The sequence below is a fragment of the Carcharodon carcharias genome, chromosome 31, assembly GCF_017639515.1.
Source record: "Carcharodon carcharias isolate sCarCar2 chromosome 31, sCarCar2.pri, whole genome shotgun sequence".
NCBI lineage: Eukaryota > Metazoa > Chordata > Chondrichthyes > Lamniformes > Lamnidae > Carcharodon > Carcharodon carcharias.
Window position 1 is genome coordinate 24,182,989 of NC_054497.1, and position 25,092 is coordinate 24,208,080.

Sequence of the window (25,092 nt, forward strand, 5' to 3'; positions counted from 1 at the left end):
CCCCACTTCATTGTCAGCCTCAAGTTGACGTGAAATTTTCAAAGAAAAGAAAACTTGTTTTCAATCTTTCTTTTCAGATGTGTATTCTGCAAACGGTAGAATGGGGTCAAGACCCACACGTGTCCCTGAACTTAAAAAGCGTTATAGTGCTGATATAATGTGTTTCCTGTTTATTTCTGTTTTGCAAATGAAATGTAAACATCTGCTAGAAGAGACCTGCAAAGTACCTGCAGTCAAACTGGTATCTTTAATGCAATGTTACTTTTTAAATTTAATCTTCCCCTGTCATCCCTCTCATGCTAACCCCCTCCCTTTCATTCCTCTCGTATTGCCCTCATCGCATTCTAACCCTTCTTCCTGTGTCATCTCCATCCTGTCATCCACCCACCTTCCAAGCATTCCCCCCACCCCTTTTGTTGCCCACCCACCATGACATTTCCCTCCCATGCCCCTCACCCCACTCATCCCTCCAGTCAGGTTGGGCTCTCATCTTCCAATTCACAAAACATTTACAGTGCAATTAGTATCTTTATTGCAACATCATTTCCTGAAATCCCCATCCCATTCCATTTCCTCATTCCTATGCCATTCTCCTCATATCATCCCCATCCTATCTGTTCTCCCTATGCCATCCCCACCCTCAATTCATACTTCCCATACATTCATCCATGCCTTCTCCCCATCCCTCACTCCACCACCTATGCCCACCCCTCACCCCATACTGTCCCCAACAACCCTTCCCCTGCCAAATGTTCCCGTCCATCCCTCCCCTTTGCAGAGTGCCTTGTGCTTAGTGAGGTTGTTCTGCAAAACTCTGCTGTTCTGTACCTGTGGGGTGGCAGTCGGTTACTTAGATTTTTTTTTAAACTGTTTTTTTAAAAATAACATTCAGGTGCTGAGTGCATCCAGGGACAATCCACAAATAAACCCAACAACAGCCACAACCTCTAAACTGACCAATGAAAACAGTCCAGACAAACAAAAGTTGTGTGTTATTATAGATAATATACTAAAAATTTTACACCCACTGACAGTTTCCCATCTTTTAACCCATATTTCCAGTTGTCCATTACTTTTGTCAACTTTTCCAATATAAATTTCGACGGTAACATTTATAATGCCTATGTAAACTCGTCACACCATAATTACACCCTCCCTGCACTATAACAGCACACAGCCCTTCAGCCTGTACTGCAGAGTGATGCCTCTGTTTCTCTGCTCCCCAAATTGCTGTCAATTTTGCTATTCAACAGTAAATAATATTTATCCAAGTATAATATAAAAATAAGGTCCGTGCCTTTGACTTTAAAATGGGGAATTATTTCTGAACACCCAGGCTCAATTATTCCTTGCTCTCCAGGTCCTGAACTCAATACGAAAGGAGTGGGTTAATAGTAAAGTTCAAAGTCCCATGTACTCAGTTACAGATGCAAAATAACCTTCAGAACAAAAAAAGGGAGGCATTTTGTGCTGTTGCATAATCACTGACTAACAATTACTCTTTGTATTGCTGAAAAACAGACAAGCCATCAAATCTTTTTGTCTTGCACTCATCAGCACAGCCACAAGAATACCAAATTTCAACGAAGCAACAATTCATACTGCATGAAAAAGGGTACTAATTTGTTGGCAGGTCGACTCTGATTGGTCGAGGTGTTGCCATGGGGAGTGCACCAGGGAACTACTGCCCCCCAAACTTTTGCTTAATTCAAAAAAGGCACAATGCCTGGGCATGTTCCTTTTGCCAGCAGAGTTCCAGTCCCTGCATTTGCACAATTACTCTTTGGTTGACCTTGGAATATCCATGAGAAGAATTAGCTTATTAACCTTGGGATGGGCTTACTCACACCTTGTGGCCTTAAAGGGGCAGTTCTCATTATGCAAAGCAGAATAATACACCATGTGCTAAATGGCATAAAACTTTTATCCTTAGCATATTTTAGAAGGACCAGCAAGAAACTTTGTGCTGATAAATTGCAGCGTTTGAGCTGATAATTGCAATAGCAACCCAGCACACTTTGGGGTGCCAAAGATTTGGCTCTTGACAACCTGTGCTAAGCTTAGGTTTGGACATAACCCACAGAACATAAAAACAGAAAATACTGCAAATACTTAGCTAGTCAGGCAGCATCTGTGGAGAGAGAAACAGGGTTAATGGTTCAGGCCTCTGACCTTTCATCAGCACATACCTCATAGAACATACCTATGGTGGCTTCTCAGTGGCTTGGTTTTGAGAACAGTGAAGTATTTTTATGCACTATCAGGCATCCGGTTCACTCATTGTTAACTTCTTCAAGAACCTAAATATCATTTCTCATAAAAATCTCCTCCCTGGCTCAGGAGGAACAAGTCTAACTCCAGCATCTACACTGACTAAGCTGAGTTAACTCAGTACAAGCTAGGAATCAAGATATGGGAAGTTACTGGTCCGTCTGATTTAATATTTAGCAAACAAACTTAGGGCCTAGACAGCTGAAACTATGGCTGCCAATGATATGAAGAAGGAAATTAAGGATACAGAAGAGGCCAGAATTAGAGGAATGCAATGCTTTTGGAGGTTTGTAGAGCTAAAGAGTTTACAAAGAAAGGAAATGGTGAGGCACTGTAGGATGAGAATCTTACATTGGAGGAGTTACCCCCAGAGCTATGGTTCACCCATTGCTAACTTTCTCAAGAACCTACTTAACTCTTATAAAAATCTCATCTCTGGAACAGGAGGGGGAAGCCTAAGGGGGTGATGGATAAAATGGACTAGGTGCGGATTAGGATATGGACAAAGTTTTTGATGAGCTCAAGTTTCTGGAGGGTGGGTAGGTGGGAAGCTGTCCAGTAGAGCACTGGAATAGTCATGGAACAGCACAACACACTGAATGACATCAACAATGTGATGACACCAAACCATCCAATGCAAGATGCATCATTACACAGAATCACCTGCCCTGGAGGACATGGACAGAAAACCCAACATTTTGCCATAAGCAAGACAGGGAAGAGAAAAGACAATAAAGCCCATCCCTCCAGTACATTAAATCTCCCATCTAACTGTATTTTGAATATCTATCTAATCTGCAGTAACAACTTTTCAGTGACTGTGATTAATGACACCTTGTATTCGCTGCCATTCTAGCAACTCAGCATGACCGACTCACCCAGACTCCTTTGAAACCTTCAGCTTCCTTGACTTCTTCTCTTTCAACCCACTTTCGTCCTTCTTTCTTTGTTTTTTCACCACCCTGTCTTCTCCATCTTTTAATTTTTGTCTCTAAAAGGAAAAACATGGCTAGTTTTCTGCTTACTGTCAACTAAGAAAATACATACACACGACATTTTGTCACTTCAAGCCCAAGTTTCACGCAATACCTAATGATGGCATTTCATCAGTACTTCCAAATTTATTACAAAACATCCTTTTTAAAAAGAAAGCAATGGAATTATACAGCATCTCAGGGAGCTTGGTGCATTTTAATCCCTGTGGTAGAACATTGGCAATACAAACGACAGCAAATAACAAGAAGGCGTAAACAGAGGGTTATCACTCAAAGGGGGAAGCTAGGAGATATCTTTCCTAAAAAAAGCTTGTAGGCTCCGGAATGCATTACCAGAAAAAGCTATTAAGGCAGTGACTAGAACACATAAAAGTGAATTGGACAAGTGAACATATATAATGATGTGGTGGACAGGTGGAAAATAGGATTAGATGGCAAAGAGTTGATAACCAGAATAGAAGGCACTTCGGGGCTGTGTTGAGGCAGGGTGGTGGGGGCGTCATAGACACTCATGTCCAGCAGATAGATCAAGTAAACATTACAAAGGACGAGTGCACCAATCCGCTGTGTCACAGAATTACGTGACACAGACATGCATGCACATCTCCAAACTCGACCTGCAAAGTGGAAGTGTGCAGTTCCGAGTAGCGAGTCTGATTAGAGGATTACTAGAAACTGAGGTGGCCCACTCTCATCATTATGCCTGGTGTTGGGGGAAGGGGGGGTCCGTGGTGGTCAGAATAAACATTATTTGGGGTATTTTCCAAGTCACACAATCCACCATGGAATTAAAATCAAACCATGACTTACTTTTGGTGATTTCAGTCTTTTCTTTCCCACCATATCTTCATCTTCAGTGTCGGACGTCTGCCGGAACTGTAAAGTTCCTGTGTTTATGTAAAATCCTCCGTATTTTGTTGTCAGGGAGGCCGGCACCAATTCATCATACTGGAAAATAAATTCAGGTTTCAGCAGAAGCCTTTGCTAATTGCAGCTGTGAGCTGGAATTTTTAGTCTGGGTTAAACAGACAAGTGTGCGGTGTTCAAGTGGTTGGAGCTACCCAGTTTATATTGCTCAGTGTTACTACGACTTAATCTGAAATATATACATTTTTGGTATGTGTGATGATACCCTGTACATGTCAACGGCTGCCTGTGCAGTTCTATAATACATTAAAAATGTCAACACTATGCTACTTCTTCCATTATGAATTCCTATAACACAATCAGAACAGAAACTGCAGAGAAACCAAATCTGATGCTATCAATTTTGCTACTTAATTATAAATAATATCAAACTATAATAAAAAACCAAGGATAGGATATATCTGACATCAAATTGCACTTCAGTCCACTTATTCCTCACTCGTAACCCCACTTCACCTGAAGGCATGCTTGCCCTCAACTCCCTGTGTGCAATGTCACTGATCATAGAATCATACAGCACATGAGTCTGTTCAGCCCATCATGCCTATGCTGGCTCTTTGAAGGAGCTATCCAATTCATCCCATTTCCTGCTCTTTTCCCATAAGCCCAACAATTTTTCCTGTGTCTGAAATTTTGTTTCCAACTTTTACCTCCAGAGCTGTAATCTGTTTTTAGGATATTCTGGAGGAAATGAAAGGCTCTGTATAAATGAAAGCTTTATTTTCCTTTCCTTAATTCACATCATAGCTTGACAAAATGGAACTAAAACCACCCACAGCTCATGGAAATTTACATTGCATGTCCTCCACATTGATGCTATATGGGAACAATGTATCGTGGTAATGTTACTGGACTAGTAATCCAGAGGTCCAGGCGAGTGGTCTGGGGGCACAGGTTCAAATCCCATCACGGCAGCTGGAGGAATATAAATTCAGTTAATTAATAAAAATCTGGAGTTAAACCTAGCCTCAGTAATGGTGACCATGAAGCTATCAGATTGTCATAACAACTCACCTGGTTTAGGGAAGGAAATCTACTGTCCTAACCCAATTTGACCTACATGTTACTCCAGATCCACACAATGTGATGACTCCTTAAGACTCCTCTGAAATGGCTTAGAAAGACACTCAGTTGTACTAAACTGCTATGGAAATGCCTGACCAAGCTGAATGGGCCCCGAAGGTCATATTTGTCAGGCCAAGTCTGCAGCAGATGAAGAAGCAACCAATAAGAGAGAAAGACCTATTTGACTTCATCCTCACCAATCTACCTCTCGCAAGTGCATACATCCATGACGGTGTTGGCAGGAGTGACCACAGCAAAATTCTTGTGGAGATGAAGTCCTGAATTCACACCAATACCATTACTATCATGTGGCACTGCCACCATGCTGAATGAGATAGATTCAGTACAGAACTAGAAGCTCAAAATTGGGCATCCATGAGACAGAACTGTATTCAGTCACAATCTGTAAACTCATGGCCCGGAAAATATCTCACTCCACCATTACCAATAAGCCAGAGGATTAACCCTGGTTCAACGAGGGATTAGGGTTGCATATCAGGAGTAGCACCAGGCACACCTGAAAATGAGGTGATAACCTGGTGAAGCTACAGCACAGGACTACATGCATGTCAAATAGCAGAAGCACCATGCGATAGACAGATCCCACAATCAACAGATCAGTTCTGCAGTCCTGCTACATCTAGTCACAAGCAGTGGTGGACAATTAAACAACAATGATGGGGAGCTCAGCATGCCGGTGAACAAGTCAAGGCTGAAGCACTTGCAGCCATTGCCAGCCAAATGTGCCGAGCGGACGATCCATCTCAGCCTCCTCAAGGTCCCCAACATTACATATGCCATTCTTCAAACAATTCAATTTACTTCATGAGAGATCAAGAAACGGCTGAAGGCACTGGATACCACAAAGGCTATGGGCCTTGGCAACATCCCAGCAACAGTACTGAAGACTTGTGCTCCAGAACTAACTGCGCCCTTAGCCAATATGCTCCAGCAATGCTATAACACTGGCATCTGCTCAACAATGTGGAAAATTGCCCAGGTATGCCCTGCCACAAAAAGCAGGACAAATCCATTCAATTACCACCCCATCAGTTTACTCTCAACTATCAGCAAAATGATGGAAGGTGTCATCGACAGTGCTATCAAGTACTTACATAGCAAAAAACTGCTCTCTGATGCTCAGTTCAGGTTCTGCTAGGGCCACTTGGCTCCTGACCTCATTACAATCCTTGCCCAGATATGAACAAAAAATGTGAATTCAAGAAGTGAGGTGAGAGTGACTGCCCTTGACATCAAGGCAGCATTTGATGGAATGTGGTATCAACGAGCCCAGAAAAATCGAAGCCAGTGGGAATCAGTGGAAGCTCTCCACTGGTTGGGTCATATCTAGCACAAAGGAAGATTGTTGTGTCTGTTGGAGGTCAATCATCTCAGTCCCAGGATATTTCTGCAGGAGTTCCTCAGGGTAGTGTGCTAGGCCCAACCATTTTCAGCTGTTTCATCAATGACCTTGCTTCCATCATAAGGTCAAAAGTGAGGATGTTTGCTGGTGTTTGCACATGATTCATTCACTCAGACTGAAGCCATATGTGTCCATATGCAGCAAGATCTGGACAACATTCAGATTTGGGCTCAGAAGAGACAAGTGACATTTGTGCCACACAAGTGCTAGGCAATGTCCATCTCCAACAAGTGATAATTTAACTATCACCCCATGACATCCAATGGCATTACCACTGCTGAATCCCCCACCATCAACATTCTGGGGGTTACGGTTGACCAGAAACTGAACTGGACCAGCCATATAAATACTGATACTCCAAGAGCAGAAGCTGGGAATTTTCAGGTGAGTGACTTGCGGTGATATTAGCACAATTTAATTTCGTGGCTAGATATGATGGAACAAATAATTTGCATTTCAGTCACACCGGCGTTATTTGATATGGGTTGACTCATGTTTTTCGAAATCCGGAGGAAGTTCAACACTGAAAGCATGAGTACATGTCAATGCAGACTACTGTTTTGTTACTGAATAAGGGAACTATGTACAACAGAATTGTTGATACCACATTTCATCAAATGCTGCCTTGATGTCAAGGGCAGTCACTCTCACCTCACTTCTTGAATTTAGATTTTTTGTTCATATCTGGGCAAAGGTCGTAATGAGCTCAGGAGCCAAGTGGCCCTGGCAGAACCTGAACTGAGCATCAGGGAGCAGGTTTTTGCTATATAAGTACTTGATAGCACTGTTGATGACACCTTCCCGACTTCTCAAATCCTGTCCACCATCTACAAGGCAGAAGTCACCTAAGTCGCCTAGCTTACTGTCAGCACGTTCTAAACCTGGGACTGCTACCACCTTGAAAGACAAGTACAGCAGATGCATGGCAACACCCCCACCTGCAAATTCCCCTCAAAGCCACATAATATCCTGATTTAGAATTAAATTGTTGTTCCTTCATTGTTGCTGGGTCAAAATCCTGGAAGTCCCTCCCGAACAGCACTTTATGACTTTCTACACCACATGGACTACAGTGGTTCAAGAGGCACACATGCACCTTCTTAAGAGAAATTCAGAAGGGGCAACAAGTGCTGGCTTTGTCATTGAAGCTCACATCCTATGAAATCATTTTTTTTTTTAAATGTGGCATGTGCTCAAAAAGTAGCTTCACTTTGGAGCATTTTCCATGTGAACACTAAAACGCTTCATCAGATACAGGTGGCCTTCAGGGATACTATCATCTGCCATTTCTAGAATGAACCAAGTTTAAGAACCATTGAGGAAAGAGGTGGTTTTGGATGATGAGTTCTCAAAATGTGCCACCCCACCCCCCAGAGCGAGATCATCATGGTTGTGAAATTGTTTCCCAGAACTGAAAGGATTCTGTTGTACATAGTTCCCTTATTCAGTAACAAAACAGTTGTCTGCATTGACATGTACTCATGCTTTCAGTGTTGAACTTCCTCCGGATTTCGAAAAACACGAGTCAACCCATATCAACCAACGCCGGTGAGACTGAAATGCAAGTTATTTTTTTCATCATATCTAGCCACGAAATTAAATTGTGCTAATATCACCACACAGTTGCACTATATGTCTGCCAGTGTTCAAACACTAACCACTAAGTTTGCAAACATAACAGTCACAGCAGAGGATATTTTTTGAGGACATGCTGTCGGTGGAGAAACTATGAACACAAATGGAAAATTACCAACTGTGGACTTCTAATAGTCCAGTGCACTAAGCTGGCGGCCGATGGCCCCCTGCCACTTGGAAAATTACCCTCTTAATGTTCAGTATTGCTCACAGTGGTGGCAGGAAACTCTGGCCACAATGTAAATTCACTCCATGGACCTTACAAGTCTTATTAAGATCCTGCTTGTGGATATGGACACTTAGGAAAGAAATCCACGCCTCATGCTGGTAGGTAGAAAATATTACTAAGCACATAAGGGAAGAGAGAAAATACTTTGCTTGAAGAGTGCACTGATAATGGTCAGAATACTAGTCCAAAATGCATGATTTACTTAAGAAAATAAGAAATAGGAAGAGTAGGCCATTCGGCCCAGAGCCTGCTCCCAATTCAATATGATCATGGCTGACCTGACTGTGGCCTTACCTCCACTTCCCTGCCTGCCACCAACCCCCCATAACCCCTGACTCCCTTACCAACAAAAATTCGTTAAACCCAGCCTTAAAATGTACTCAATGATCCAGCCTCCAATGGTCTCTGGGGAAGTGAATTCAAAAAATTAACAACTTTGAGAAAAAAAATTCTCATCTCTGTCATAAATGCGAGGTCCCTTAGTTTTAAACTGTGCCTCCAGTTCTAGATTCCTTGATGAGGGGAAACATACTGTCAGCCTGTCAAACCCTCTCAGGGTCTTATGTTTCAATAAGATCACCTTTCATTCTTCTAAACTCCAATGAGTTGTTAAGACAGAGATGGGTGGAGTGCACTGTCTGCCTCCAGTTTCACTACTCCACAGGTCACAACATATATTTAAATGATTTTTCCAGCTAGCTATAGGGTCAAATATGTGCTTTACCTATTAATCTCAGAATGACCACGCAATGCCAGGCTTCTTCAATAAACAAGAAAATTATTAGTTTATTGTAAAACCAGACTTCTCAAGTTGAAAGGCAAAGCTTATTACATACAGTATGAAATATGGGAGTATAAGCAGCGCTCCTTCTAAAAACCCTAATGCTCACACACACACACAAAAATAAGATAAAATAGAGGTATTCTGCCAAAAGATTAAAAGTCAATGGTTCAAGGGAAAAGAATAAATGGCACAGTTCTTGAAATGGTGTCCAGGTTATACGGTCGGTTTCTCAGCACTGATCTGGGAAATAATCAATGACTCTTATGATACTTTTCAGACGGACTTCATGGAAAACTTGCAGTCAGTCGATTTCAGAACGTAGAGTGACTTCGGAGAAACTTCCTTTCACTTTGTGCTTTGGACTGGGTCTGGAGCTTCAGGAGCTGTTGTCTTCCTTACCCAAGCAGCTGATCCTTCTTGTTTCCTCCAAAGCAAAACATCGTAGCAGCTTTTTAACACAGTTTTCATGGCATCGTTTTTTCGAAAGCCATTAATCGCCTTGTGACCCTCTGGTAAACAGTCCACTGGGGTCAAGGGGTTTCCAGCTTCTTGAAAACTGCTGAATTACCTTTTCTTGTAAAATGCTGCCTTTTCCAGGAACAGCAGCAACCAGAGTTCTTGCATTAACCCTTTAAGGGGCAGTATCGTTTAAAACACATAAATTCTTCTAGAATGTTTAGTCCTTGAAGATGAAACATTTTCCATGATTAAAGTGTTTGTGATAGAGTACAGATCCAACCTGCTCAACCTTTCCTCTTAAGTCAGCCTTGTGAACCTTCTCTGAACTGCTGCTAATGCAAGTACATTCCTCCTGAAGTGAGGAGATCAAAACTGTATACAAGGCTTGAGGTGCGGTCTCTCCATTGTCCTGTATGGTTGCAACAAGACTTCCCTATTTTAAACTCCATTCCCCTTACACAGAATCACCAATTGTTACAGCACAAAAGGAGACCACTCGGCACGTTTAAAATGTCATGCAAACCACCATATCAGCCGCAACTCACTGTGCTTTGCTGTTGGTTCTGCTACTGATTTGTCCCATGGAGTGGCTGGTTAGGTTCTTTACAACACACAAAGTGAAGCTTAGAAACAAGTACTCATTTCTTGCCAAAGGAACAGCAACACAAGTCATCAGAAACCAACACTCACCGCTTCAGAATTGTCAATGAATGGATCTGTGTCATCGTAACCGTACCCCATGTCAATTAAATCCTGCATGCGGTCTTTCCGTCGCTTGTGATTCTTTTGACCCTGCAATTTGCAGAAGTTGTTTAGTTTGTTTCCCTTTTAGGTAAAGGGACAAGAGGACAGATGCAAAATTGCTCATAGAATTATATTGTTGGAGATATATCCTTGTTAGAGGTTTACCTCAAGGCGTATGTTTACAACAAGGACAAAAAGGCAGTCATTTCACGCTGGATTCTTCCACACTAGCAAATATCCTGAACTCTTTTGCGACAGTTTCTTGCCAGTGACCAATATGCAACATTGAAGCACTGTATCATCATAGATATAATTCGGCCAACACCAAAGAGACAAAAACAACACAACTTTTAGAACATAAGAAATAGGAGATGACCATTCGGCCCCTCAAGCATGCCCTGTCATTCAATAAGATCATGGCTGATCTGCCCCAGGCCTCAACTCCTTCAGCTCCTCATAGCCCTCAACTCCCCAATATTTCAAAAATCTACCTACCTCCTCTTTAAACTTTCACTGAACTAGCCTCCACAACTCCAAGGTAGAGAATTCCAGACATTTGCTCAGAGAAGAAATTCCTTCGCATCTGAGTTTTAAATGAATGTCCCCTTATCCTGTAACTATGTCCCCTAGTTCTGGATTCCCCCACTAGTGGAAGCATCTTCTCAACATCTACCCTGTCAAGCCCCCTTAGAATCTTGTACTTTTCAATAAGATCACCCCTCATTCTTCTAAACTCTAATGAATAAAGGCCTAACCTGTTTAACCATTCTTGATAAATCAATCCCTTCATCCCAGGAATCAGCCTAGCGAATCTCTTTTGAACTGCCTTCAATGCCAGCATATCCGTTCTTAAATACAGGGACCAAAACTGTACACAGTACTCCAGGTGCGGCCTCACCAACACCCTGTACAGCTGTAACAAGACTTCCCTATTTTTAAACTCCAACCCCCTAGCAATACAGGCCAAAATTCCATTTGCCTTCTTAATTATTTGCTGCACCTGCATGCTAACTTTTTGTGTTTCATGCACAAGAACACCCAGATCCCTCTGTGCTGCGCTTTTTTGGAGTCTCTCTCCATTTAAATAACAGCCTGCCTTTTGATTTTTCCTAAAAGTGCATGACCTCATACTTTCCTACATTAAACTCCACCTGCCAACTCACTCAAACTGTTTATATCCCCGTGCAGATTCTTTATGTCCTCATCACAACATGCCCTCCCACCTGTTTTTGTATCATCAGCAAATTTGGATACATTACACTCTGCCCCCTCCTCCAAGTTATTAATATATATTAATATATATGGTATAATAAAGGCCCTAGGACTGATCCTTGTGGCACTCCACTAGTTACGTCTTTCCAACCTGAAAAAGACCCATCAATCCCGACTGTCTTCTATGTGTTAACCAATACTCAATCCGTGTTAATACATTTCCTCCAATACCATGAGCTCTTATCTTGCACAATAACCTTTTATGCGGCACCTTACCGAATGCCTTCTGGTATTACATCTACTGGTTCCCCTTTATCAACTCTGCTTGTTATATCCTCAAAGAACTCTAGCAAGTTTGTCAAACATGATTTCCCTTTCACAAAATCATGTTGATTCTGTTTGATTGTGTTAAACTTTTCTAAATGTCCTGCTATTTCTTACTCAATAATGGACTCTAGCATTTACCCAACAATGGATGCTAGGCTGACTGGCCTATGGTTTCCTATTTTTTGTCTCCCTCCCTTCTTGAACAGGGGTGTCACATTAGCGGTTTTCCAATCAACTGGGACCCTCCCGGAATCCAGTGAGTTCTGGAATATTTCGACCTATTTCTGCAGCCACTTCCTTTAAAATCCTTGGGTGCTGGCCATCAGGTCCTGGTGACTTGTCTGCCTTTAGTCCCATTAATTGCTCAAATACTTTGTCCCTCATGTTAGAGACTGTTACAAGATCTTTCCTCCTATTAGCTCCTTGCTTATCTAATATCTTTGGAATGTTTATAGTGTCCTCCACCCTGAAGACCGATGCAAAATGTTGGTTTAAATTATCACGATCAATTATATTGATCACTTTATAGTTTGAATTATCCATCCACATGCGCTTAAGAGCCAAGAGTTTGAATATCAAAGCTGCTACCATTTCAGCTTCATTCTATACCCAGGGATTGAATGTTCGTGGGCACAGGCCTGAGACAGTGCCACGGAAGACTTGGGAAATTAGCTGAGCTGAAACAGCCAGCGTGCAGGATGGCATTTTATTGGGCATGGAGCTATGCTCAGAGGGCTGGAGTGTTTCTGTATCCTGTTCAACACATTATCTTACCATTATCTCATCTACGGTTTTTGGGAGCTTGCTATGCACAATTGGCTGCTATGTTTCCTACATTACAAAAGTGACTACAGTTCAAAAAATACATCACAATGGGTGTAAAGAGCTTTGGGACATCCTGAGTTTGTGAAAGTTCTTCCTTCTTAGGAAGGGCAGAAGTGTTGTGAATGTCAAGATTCTGTTCCATAACTGATGTACCTCCCGTGTGCACTCTTTTGCTTGTGTGCTCTCACAATTGCATCTCTTCACACACACAACACTCACGTATTTTTCCTCAAGTTTCTTTGCTAAAGCTTCCACTTCTTTTCTCTCCTTCTCTTCATTGTTGAAGGGATCATCAGGATTGGCAAAATTTCTCTGTTGAAACAAAAAGAAAAACGTTTTGTCTGAGTGCGTGGGAGAACAGGTTGACAAGTGATATGGGAGAGTTCTCGGTGTCTCAGTTGGGTACCTGCATAGTGAGGTGCTGACTCAAACAGGCTACGGAAGTGCCAGGTCTATGCTGTGTTAGCTGATCTAAATTAGAGCAGAGCTGGTGATGCTATGATTAGCCCAAGTGTCTCTAAGGTAGGAGAATAACAAAAATCAGCCATGTTCCTATGACAGACTGTTAACAAGCAACTCTTCTCCCCGATCCATCTCAATTAAAAGCACATATAGGTGTCAGGAGCACAGGATCGAGCTTATATGTGAGGCTGATCAGATTAGAACAACTCAACATTATCTCGCTAATGACTAGGTGTACAGGATACTGGAGGTCAGTCAGTGAGGCAATGCCTGGTGAATGAGGGAGGAGGGAGTTAATGGCCTTTGGTGGGTGGGGGTTGCAGCGCAGATTCAGCAGAATGATACCAGACTAAAAACGATTAAATTATAAGGCGAGGCCAGGTGTATTCCCTTGAATAGAAGATTAATGGATGATATTATTGAGGTAGATTAAACTATTTGATAGTTTCTCTCTAACTATCCTACTCTCTCTGGTGGGGAAGAGTCCAGAACAAGGGGCATAACCTTAAAATTAAAGCTAGGTTGTTCAGGGGTGATGTCAGGAAGTACTTCTTCACACAAATGAGCCATTGGTGGAAACGGCACCCAGGTAACGAATAACGATCATGATTCAACTGACCTGCCAAACCCTGAATCAAAAGGTCATTGTTGGGAGTTTTTGCCAAAAGTCTGACAATATTGATTTGTTTAATTTAGAGTAAGCCAGCAGCAATCAGCATTCAATATGAATGGGATCCAAAGCAGTTGCTCTGAGAAGCTTCACTATTCAATCAACATACAACATGCCAGAGACTAAGCCAGTCCAATGGAGAGGTAAACAGGGGTGAAGCTCAATGCTGCTGTGCTGCCTCTTGCTAAATGGGACATTTTGCTTCATACATTTATCAGAAGATAACATATTAATCTTTGACTTTTCATCATTCCTGTCCAAAAGTCAAAAACTTGATTCTTAGAGTGGCAGTATGAGTGATAAGAGCAGTTCAAAAAGCATACAATATCCTAGGTTTTATTAATGGGAGCAAAGAACACAAGAGCAGGAAGTCAACTGGAGTATGGCGTCCAGTTCTGGGCACCTTGCTTTAGCAAAGATGTGAAGGCATTGAGAGAGTGCAGAAAGATTCACAAAAATGGTTCCAGAATGAAGAGCTTCAGAAGATAGATTGGAGAAGATGGGACTGTTTTCCTTACAGGAGAGAAAGTTGAGAGGAGATTTGATAGAGATATTCAAAATCATGAAGGGTCTAGACAGAGGGGGCACAGATTTAAAATTATTGGCAGAAGCAGCAATGGTGATATTAGGAAATATTTTTTCATTCAGTGAGTGGATTGGATCTGGAATGCACCGACTGAGAGTGCAGTGGAAGCAGAGTCAATTAAGGTATTCAAAAGAGAATTGGATTATCTGAAAAGGAAGAATGCATGGGGTTAAGGGGAGACTGTGAGCACTCAGTGAATTGCTCATTTGGAGAGCTGGTACAGACACAATGGGCCAAATGGCCATCTTCTGTGTTGTAACAATTCTGTGAAGAACAGCCTGGCTTTGGGATGAGGAAAGGAGAAAAGAAATCAGGGACCATTGTGATGCTGTTCTCTGAGTGGGTGCAGTGAAGGATCACAGCAAAGAAAAAGAGGCTCACTTGTGATGCCTTACATAGTTGAGTAGCTTTCCAGCACTTCATATCTGGGATTACATATGAAAAATGGAACAAAATGGCAAATGGTGCAAATGCAAGCCCATACCCTCAGCTTCCTTGTAATCCCCTGTCCCAATACCCACTTCACTCCCTCAGCTCCCACCCAACCGTGCAGGCCCCCTCCCCTAGTGCCTATGCAACCTGTCCAACAGCCCCACCAGCATCCATGCAACTACACCCCTCCAACGCCCAAGCAACCTCTTCCAGGACACCCGCTTCCAATGACTCATTGATCCATGGAAAAGGGGATGAGTCACTGATGAACAAATTGATCAATCCTCACATTTCACAAACTGGTATGCAATATGGAAATGAAAGCTTCAAACAACAGAAACTGCTGTAATCAAGAGAGAAAAGGCAGGTTCATATTCCCCTCCTTGAAGGGTTACACAATACTTAACCCACAGGCAAATTAACCCAACATATTTTCTGTTTCAAGACAAAAACAGAACTTTGTGGTGCAAAAGCACTGAATAGTTAATACTAAAATGATAAAACTTGCAGCTGTTCCACTGGTGTTAACTCATGGGCTTCCGCATATTTCACTTAAATGTCTCCAATTTTTGTACCTCATCAAACCCATCAGAAACTCACCAACACCTTTATCACTATTAAGTCCCACTCCAAACAGCACAGGAGCTGGGCACCATGCTTAATTTCTGAACTAATGGAAGGTCATTGATCTGAAACATTAACTTCACCTCTCTCTCCAGAGATGGTAGATGACCTGCTGAGCATTTCAGAACTGTCTGGTTCTATTTCAGATTTCCACATGCGCAACATTTTGCTTTCTGCTTAATTTTCCACTGCCACAAAATTGTATCGCTGTACCTCAACAAAGCGCAGAGTAGCCCCATGTAGTTCAGTCCCCGCAAAATAACACAAACACATTAAAACTTGTATATCTGTGTGCACTTCCTGAATCAGCTTTTCCATTATAAGTTCCTGTGTCCACATTTAAAATTGAAATTGCCTATGTAAATATGTCACACTGTAATTACACCCTCCTGCCAGTGGCAGCACAATTGCACACCAGATTTACAACTCAGCCCACACTGCAGAAACATTCCTCAGGTAAAACCAAACCTGCTTCCCAAATTGCCAAACATTTTGCCATTCAACTATATAAAACCAAATATAGAACAGTTTGAAAATACAGGCAGAACATACGGCCTTCATGTTGGACCTGAGTTACACTGAACATCCTGGCCCAATTTATTCCCTGCCCTCCAATTCCATTTTACTCCAAGATTGCAATTACAGCAACATACCCCCACACTCTCAATATTTTGGTTGTCTCTTAATGGTCCCAGAGGTAGCCTAGCAAATTACTCAGTTGCCAGGGGAAATAGGAATGGACAAAACGCAGCCTCACCAGTAATATCCTCATTTTGAGAACAAATTAAACTATTAAAAAGTCAGTCAACGCCTCCAGGAGGAAGATGGGCAAACAATGAACAGGGATGACCGAAGTTTCTGAGATTTACAACTTCTGGACCAGTTCCTGCCTGCAAGAAACCAAAAATCCAAACCAAAGAAACATATTTTGGACCATGGTAAGTTGGAAAACATGAAAAGAAGTTCCCACAGTTATTGCTTGATGGGAGAGAACAGTCTGTGAACAGCAAAGACAGGATTATGAGAATCTTTCTGAGGAACGGACTCAAGATCACCTTCCAATTTCCCTCATGGTTGAATAACAATGTGATATTGAACCAGAAGGTTCTAAATTGGACCCTAGGGATGCAGAATACAGTGATCTCAATCAGCAGGTGCCACAATTAATGAGGGGAGGTGAAAAGAATCAGTGAGACAAAATTTTGCATTTATATAGCACTTTTCTTGACCTCAAAACTCACAAAGCGCTTTACAGCCAATGAAATACTTAAATCACTGCTGTAATCTAGTAATTGACTGGAAAGTTAGCGTGCACTGAAGGTCAGGCTGTGATGCCCTTCACAGTTGAACAGTCAACCAACATTCACTATCTAGTGTCAATGAATCAGTAATTATTGTTTTTGGACCTTGACAATCTTCTTGTTAACTGGCAATTACATTGTACAGCGTTACATAGTTAAAGACAACTGCTTATTAAAACAGGTGAAGGGCACTGGTTCACCCACCAAAATAGTATAAGTGGGTATAGCTGTAACACTCTAGTGTAGAAGGGATTGGAAAAACCTGCTGCACTGAAGAGCTGTCTTGAGAATAAACCAGCTTGAGGTAAAAGACCAGCTTTGGACTCATTCTTCCATGACAAACACTTATTGTGAGTAGCATCTCGGTCCACAGATGAAGAGTAGCCACTTGGGCAAGAGCCTTGGCAGATGCCTTGCTCCTACATAACCGAATCACAGCAAGAATCGGCATTGACTGGAAGGACTGCAATCAAATTGCAAAATGAGTAATAAGTGAGATGTTTGGCTGAGGGGGAAAACAAGTTTGCATTTCAGTAAGAGGTGGCAGTTAATCAAGCAGCCCGCTTGATCCATCCATCACCTTAAACATTCATTCCCTCCGCTACTGACGCACAGTGGCAGCAGTGTGTACTGTATACAAAACCACTGCAGCAACTCACCAAGACTCCTTTAACTACATCTTCCAAACCTGTGACCTCTACCACCTAGAAGGACAAAAGCAGCAAATGCATGGGAATACCAACACCTGAAATAAATGATGGCCAAGCCAGTGACACCCACATCCCATGAAAGAAGAAAGAAAGAAAAAGAATAAATAAGGTGCCATTGAATGCACAAGGTGCTCAAAACATCGAGGATAAAAATTTAACACAAAACAGCACTGAGATTTTCCGCAATGTCACAATGGCACCAGATGTACAAACTTACAACACCTCAGTAAAATGTCAAACAAAGCCTGAGGTGGTACAGGATTGCTCTCCTGTCCCAACAGCAAGAGATCATTGTACTGGATTAAATTCAATGTGTCCCAACATGCAAATTAATTTCATATGCAGAAAGCTAATTCCAGAGTGGGACAAATTCCTTGCTCAACTCATAGTTCAGTTGATTTCAACACAGGTCTTTGGTGTCAGAACACAGTCTACATCATGAGTTGTTTTCAGAACATTAGGAATGAGAGAAGGCCATTCAAACTCTTGATGTTTGCCATTCAATTCAATCATGGTTTATCTGTACCTCAACTCCATTCATCTGCCTTAGCTCCATATCCTTTGTTTTCTGGGTGTTGGATGGCTAACCTGTCTATCCAGGACAAAACCACCAATGATTCAGACTTCTGTTTCTGTGGGTTTTGTTGGCCCTCACCCAGCTGCCAGCCAAAGGCAAGAAATTAGCTTGTTCAGCAGAATCACAACTTCAGGGGAGGCAGGTATCTCACAGAGTGTTCAAAGCAGCAAGCAGATTCACATTTCTTCCAGTCATTTACAAGCCTGACTCTGCTTCAGCCTTCAGGCCTGGACCCTACTGCATATCTTCAGTTCCCAACTATAACATACATGTTGAATATAGAAGGACATAACACAGGGGGAGATGGTGGCATAGTGGTAATGTCACTGGACTAGTAATCCAGAGACCCAGAGTAATGTTCTGACATGGCCACTGATGGAATTTGAATTCAAATTAACAAAAAATCAAGAACCAAAAGCTAGTCTCAATAATGGTGACCATGATCAATCATCATCAATTGTCATAAAAACTCATCTGGTTCACTAATGCCTTTTAGGGAAGGAAATCTGCCATCACGTGACTCCAGGCCTACAGCAATGTGGTTCTGAATCTTAAATATCCTCAAAAGGCCTAGCAAGTCACTCAGTTCCAGGACAACAAATGCTGGCCTGGCCAACGTCACTCACAACCCACAAAAGAATAATAAAAATCAAAAGATACATGGGCTGAACAAGAGATCATTCTATAAAGAAAAACAAACTGCCACAGAGCTGACTCTAAATACTTGCGGCTACTGGGCAGGCAAAGGTGTGGCCATAGGGCTGACCTCAAGTGCAGACAGCACTGCGGATAAAGTGTTAAATGGTTTGAATCATGATAATCCCGGAACATTACTTCACAGTAAATCCTGGAATTAAGAGGAGGAGTTAAATTGGTTTAAAATGTAAATAGTTAATTGGAGAACTTCCTTATTCGAAGAGTGAGAATCGTATCCATTATCATGCCAGGGAAGGCTGTGGGGACAAAAACATCAGGGCTCTATGCAAGGATCAGTGGATGCTGTAACAGGAGAGTTGACATACTGAAGGTCAAACTAACAACCTGTGATACTGTTCCTGAAATTTCAGGTAATGCAGTTGCATTTGTGACTTTATTTCTTACTTGCTTGTTTTGTCCTGTTTGAAGCAGTGAGCCTGACTGGTTAGTATCTGCAGTTTAAGGAACGTGGATTGTTACTGTATTAGAGAAATGAGATGAGTTAGCCACTTAGTCTTTTCTTCATCGTGACTTTTCTCATGTGTTTATGAAAAGTTGGTTATTTACAATTGCAAGCGTGACTCAGTGGGTAGTAGCCTTGCCGGGGTCAAAAATTGTGGCCTTGAGCTTTACTATAAGAATTGGCTGACACCTCAATATGGCCTTGAGGCATTGCTGCACAGTTGGAGGTGCAGGCTTTCAGATGAGACTTTAGACCAAGTGTTGACTGCCTTGTAAAAAATAAGTCCCATTGCATTATTCAAAAAGGAGAGGCAGCTCTTCCTGGTGTCCTGATCAACAGTTATTCCTCAAGCAACAACACCAAACTGATGATTTATTACATTTGCAGACTCTGGGATGTTGCTGTAAAAACAATTGGCAGCCTCATGAAGTGCTTTGGGATGTCCTGAAGTCCTTTAGGATTCTACATAAAAAGCAAGTTTGTTGTTTATCCAAGGCTGGCCAGGTGCACAGGTTACAGACCTGGTAAATAATTGCTCTGTTCATAAACAGAGGCCTGAGCCTTCCTGAATCAGCTGGCAAATTTCAATGACAATTTTAATTCTGCTGTGACATTCCTAGTTTTCAGTGTTCCTGCTTGACAAAGAAAACCGCTGATGAGACAACAACACCAAGCGGAAAGCTCAGCAAATGCTCACAACACAAGAAAAAAGCCTTCGTGAGATTTTCAGTTTGTCGGATATTAAAATATTCCTCGCTCCCTTAGTAAAATGAATCACTTGTAAAAATAAATCGACCACTTCAGTCTCTGCTTACAAAATAATAGCCTCATGCCAGTGCTGTTTTTATTGCTTACTGTGAAGGTACACCCAAGGCCTCCATGAGCTCAAGCAGCATTAAATTCAGATTGGTAGCAGTGTGAGGCGACCATTTTTAAAAAAACACAAAGTGAACACACGTAAACACAGCAACCAAAAACTTTAGTTAATCTCTCCTTGTGCTTATTCCCACCCTTATTCTAGGGGTCGCGGGAGGGGAGGGGATGGAGGGCCAGGGGTCTCGGGTGGGGCAGCATGTCTCCAGGGATTTGGGGGGTTGGGGGGTGTGTGTGTGTGGTGAGAGTGGGTGGTGTCATCTCCGCAAGTTTGGTGGGGAAGTGTCATCTCTGGGGATTTGGAGATGGGGGGGGGTGTCATCTCCGGCGATGGAGGAAGGGGTGTCACCGGTCATTGAGGGGGGGATATCACCAGTGATTGGGGGTGGTGAGCGATGTGACCATAAGACATAGGAGCAGAAATTGGGCCATTCGGCCCATTGAGTTTGCTCTGTCATTCAATCATGACTGATAAGTTTCTCAACCCCATTCTCTCCCCGAAACCTTTGATCCCCTTACCAATCAAGAACCTATCTATCTTGGTCTTAAATACACTCAATGACCGGGCCTCCACAGCCTTCTGTGGCAATGAATTCCACAGATTCACCACTCTCTGGCTAAAGAAGTTTCTCCTCATCTCTGTTCTAAAAGGTCTTCCCTTTACTCTGAGGCTGTGCCCTCGGGTCCTAGTCTCTCCTACTAATGGAAATATCTTCCCCACGGTCTCCCCAGAGATCGGGGTCGTGGGGGGGGGGGGGGGGGGGGGGTGTCTCCGGGTATCGGACTGTTGGGGAGGGGGGGGGGGGTCTCCGGGGATCGGAGTGGGGGGAGGGCTCTGCGGGGATCGGAGTGGGGGGAGGGCTCTGCGGGGATCGGAGTGGGGGGAGGGGTCACTGGGGATCGAGGTGTGGGGGTTCTCCGGGGATTGGAGTGTGGGAGGGCTCTGCAGGGATCGGAATGGGGGGTGGGGGGCTTGGGGATCGGAGTGGGGGGGTCTCTGGGGATCGGGAGGGGGTCTCTGGAGATCGGGGGGGGTAGTCTCTGGGGATCGGGGTGCGTAGTGTCCGGGGTTGGGAGAATGTCTCCGGGATCGGGGGGTAGTCTCCGGGGTTCGGGGGGTGGGGGGGGGGGGGGGGGGGGGGGTAGTCTCCGGGGTTCGGGGGGGGGGGGGTAGTCTCCGGGGTTTGGGGGGGGGGGGAGGCGGCGGTAGTCTCCGGGGTTCGGGGGGGGGGGGGGTAGTCTCCGGGGTTTGGGGGGGGGGGAGGCGGCGGTAGTCTCCGGGGTTCGGGGGGGGGGGGTAGTCTCCGGGGTTTGGGGGGGGGGAGGCGGCGGTAGTCTCCGGGGTTCGGGGGGGGGGGGGGGTAGTCTCCGGGGTTTGGGGGGGGGGGGTGTCGTCTCCGGGGAGAGGGGATTACTGTGGGGTGGGGGTGAGGAAGGTCTATGAGTGGGAGGTCTATGGGGGTGTCTGGTGGGCGGGGGGGGGGGGGTTGTCCCTGGCGGGGACAGAGGAGTTTCTATGGTCGGGGGTCTCTGGGTTGCCAAGAAACACCAGGAGAATCCCAGAGACGGATGCACTGAGCTGCCGTCCCGCGGTGCTTACCTTGGCCTCTCGTAGCAGCTCGTTGTAGTTGTACTCGGTGTGGCTCCGGTCGCTTGGCTCACTCAGCCGCAGGCCGAAGCGTACATTAGCCGGAGTCGAGCCGCTCCGCTCCTCTCGCCTCTTCTTCTTAGTCGTGGCGGTGGGAGGCGCGGGCACGGCGTCGGCAGGCGCGGGCACGGTGTTGAAGGCCACCCTCCGCGGTTCTGTCATGTCTGCGCGGGCCGAGCCTGCCGCGCCAGGCCTGGGGCCGAGGCCGGGGCCAGGGCCGGCTCCAGGCCGTTGTAACGCGATCAAAGCCCCGCTCCCCTCCCCTCACTGAGCCCGCACCAGCGCCGCCATGTTGCACGTCCCGACGTCACGGCAGATGCGCATGCAGCGCGCGTTACGTCATGCTTGTGCGTGCTCACGTCGTCAATGCGTCGTCACGTCTTGTCAGTGTGTGGTTTGGGCACTATGACCTTACGTCATCGCTACGTACGGGCCACTAGCCACATAGATATAAAAACAAAAAAACTGCGGATGCTGGAAATCCAAAACAAAAACAGAATTACCTGGAAAAACTCAGCAGGTCTGGCAGCATCGGCGGAGAAGAAAAGAGTTGACGTTTCGAGTCCTCATGACCCTTCGACAGAACTTGAGTTCGAGTCCAGGAAAGAGCTGAAATATAAGCTGGTTTAAGGTGTGTGTGTGTGGGGGGCGGAGAGATAGAGAGACAGAGAGGTGGAGGGGGTTGGTGTGGTTGTAGCGACAAACAAGCAGTGATAGAAGCAGATCATCAAAAGATGTCAACAACAATAGTACAATAGAACACATAGGTGTTAAAGTTAAAGTTGGTGATATTATCTAAACGAATGTGCTAATTAAGAATGGATGGTAGGGCACTCAAGGTATAGCTCTAGTGGGTTTTTTTTTTTATTTTATATAATGGAAATAGGTGGGAAAAGGAAAATCTTTATAATTTATTGGGAAAAAAAAAAGAGAAGGGGGAAACAGAAAGGGGGTGGGGATGGGGGAGGGGACTCACGACCTAAAGTTGTTGAATTCAATATTCAGTCCGGAAGGCTGTAAAGTCCCTAGTCGGAAGATGAGGTGTTGTTCCTCCAGTTTGCGTTGGGCTTCACTGGAACAATGCAGCAAGCCAAGGACAGACATGTGGGCAAGAGAGCAGGGTGGAGTGTTAAAATGGCAAGCGACAGGGAGGTTTGGGTCATTCTTGCGGACAGACCGCAGGTGTTCTGCAAAGCGGTCGCCCAGTTTACGTTTGGTCTCTCCAATGTAGAGGAGACCACATTGGGAGCAACGAATGCAGTAGACTAAGTTGGGGGAAATGCAAGTGAAATGCTGCTTCACTTGAAAGGAGTGTTTGGGTCCTTGGACGGTGAGGAGAGAGGAAGTGAAGGGGCAGGTGTTGCATCTTTTGCGTGGGCAAGGGGTTGTGCCATAGGAGGGGGTTGAGGAGTAGGGGGTGATGGAGGAGTGGACCAGGGTGTCCCGGAGGGAGCGATCCCTACGGAATGCCGATAAGGGGGGTGAAGGGAAGATGTGTTTGGTAGTGGCATCATGCTGGAGTTGGCGGAAATGGCGGAGGATGATCCTTTGAATGCGGAGGCTGGTGGGGTGATAAGTGAGGACAAGGGGGACCCTATCATGTTTCTGGGAGGGAGGAGAAGGAGTGAGGGCGGATGCGCGGGAGATGGGCCGGACACGGTTGAGGGCCCTGTCAACGACCGTGGGTGGAAAACCTCGGTTAAGGAAGAAGGAGGACATGTCAGAGGAACTGTTTTTGAATGTAGCATCATCGGAACAGATGCGACGGAGGCGAAGGAACTGAGAGAATGGGATGGAGTCCTTACAGGAAGTGGGGTGTGAGGAGCTGTAGTCGAGATAGCTGTGGGTGTCGGTGGGTTTGTAATGGATATTGGTGGACAGTCTATCACCAGAGATTGAGACAGAGAGGTCAAGGAAGGGAAGGGAAGTGTCAGAGATGGACCACGTGAAAATGATGGAGGGGTGGAGATTGGAAGCAAAATTAATAAATTTTTCCAAGTCCTGACGAGAGCATGAAGCAGCACCGAAATAATCATCGATGTACCGGAGAAAGAGTTGTGGAAGGGGGCCGGAGTAGGACTGCAACAAGGAATGTTCCACATACCCCATAAAGAGACAGGCATAGCTGGGGCCCATGCGGGTACCCATAGCCACACCTTTTATTTGGAGGAAGTGAGAGGAGTTGAAGGAGAAATTGTTCAGCGTGAGAACAAGTTCAGCCAGACGGAGGAGAGTAGTGGTGGATGGGGATTGTTCGGGCCTCTGTTCGAGGAAGAAGCTAAGGGCCCTCAGACCATCAAGGGTGGTGCTGTTGTTGTCTGGCGCACTGACCTCTACCACGCGGAGGCTGAGCGTCAACTCGCAGACACTTCCTCCTACCTCTCCCTGGACCATGACCCCACCACTGAACATCAAGCCATTGTTTCCAGGACTGTCACTGACCTCATCTCCTCTGGGGATCTCCCTCCCACAGCTTCCAACCTGATAGTTGCCCAACCTCGGACGGCCCGCTTCTATCTCCTACCCAAAATCCACAAACAGAACTGCCCCGGTAGACCGATCGTCTCAGCTTGCTCCTGCCCCACAGAACTCATTTCTCGTTATCTTGACTCCCTTCTCTCTCCCCTTGTCCAGTCCCTTCCCACCTACATCCGTGATTCCTCTGACACCTTACGTCACATCAACAATTTCCAGTTCCCTGGCCCCTACCGCTTCCTCTTCACCATGGACGTCCAATCCCTCTACACCTCCATCCCCCACCAGGATGGTCTGAGGGCCCTTAGCTTCTTCCTCGAACAGAGGCCCGAACAATCCCCATCCACCACTACTCTCCTCCGTCTGGCTGAACTTGTTCTCACGCTGAACAATTTCTCCTTCAACTCCTCTCACTTCCTCCAAATAAAAGGTGTGGCTATGGGTACCCGCATGGGCCCCAGCTATGCCTGTCTCTTTATGGGGTATGTGGAACATTCCTTGTTGCAGTCCTACTCCGGCCCCCTTCCACAACTCTTTCTCCGGTACATCGATGATTATTTCGGTGCTGCTTCATGCTCTCGTCAGGACTTGGAAAAATTTATTAATTTTGCTTCCAATCTCCACCCCTCCATCATTTTCACGTGGTCCATCTCTGACACTTCCCTTCCCTTCCTTGACC

At 44.7% G+C, this 25,092-nt stretch overlaps 1 protein-coding gene across 4 annotated transcripts in view; it reads right to left on the reverse strand.

Annotated features, from left to right (window-relative positions):
* Window positions 1-22,205, reverse strand: part of LOC121271655 (ubinuclein-2-like) — a 77,455-nt gene extending 55,250 nt beyond the window's left edge. For 2 of the 4 annotated variants that reach the window (XM_041177769.1, XM_041177767.1), the window contains exons 1-5: window positions 21,891-22,204; window positions 13,116-13,208; window positions 10,479-10,580; window positions 4,077-4,214; window positions 3,150-3,262 (exon numbers count right to left, since the gene is read on the reverse strand). In XM_041177769.1, coding sequence (XP_041033703.1) covers window positions 3,150-3,262; window positions 4,077-4,214; window positions 10,479-10,580; window positions 13,116-13,208; window positions 21,891-22,100 — 656 coding nt within the window. In that variant the 5' untranslated portion in view covers window positions 22,101-22,204. Of the gene's footprint in view, window positions 1-3,149; window positions 3,263-4,076; window positions 4,215-10,478; window positions 10,581-13,115; window positions 13,209-21,890 lie in introns of all 4 variants that reach the window. The other 2 variants (XR_005941744.1, XM_041177768.1) reach the window with 2 other exon arrangements.
* Window positions 22,206-25,092: the final 2,887 nt, after the last annotated feature.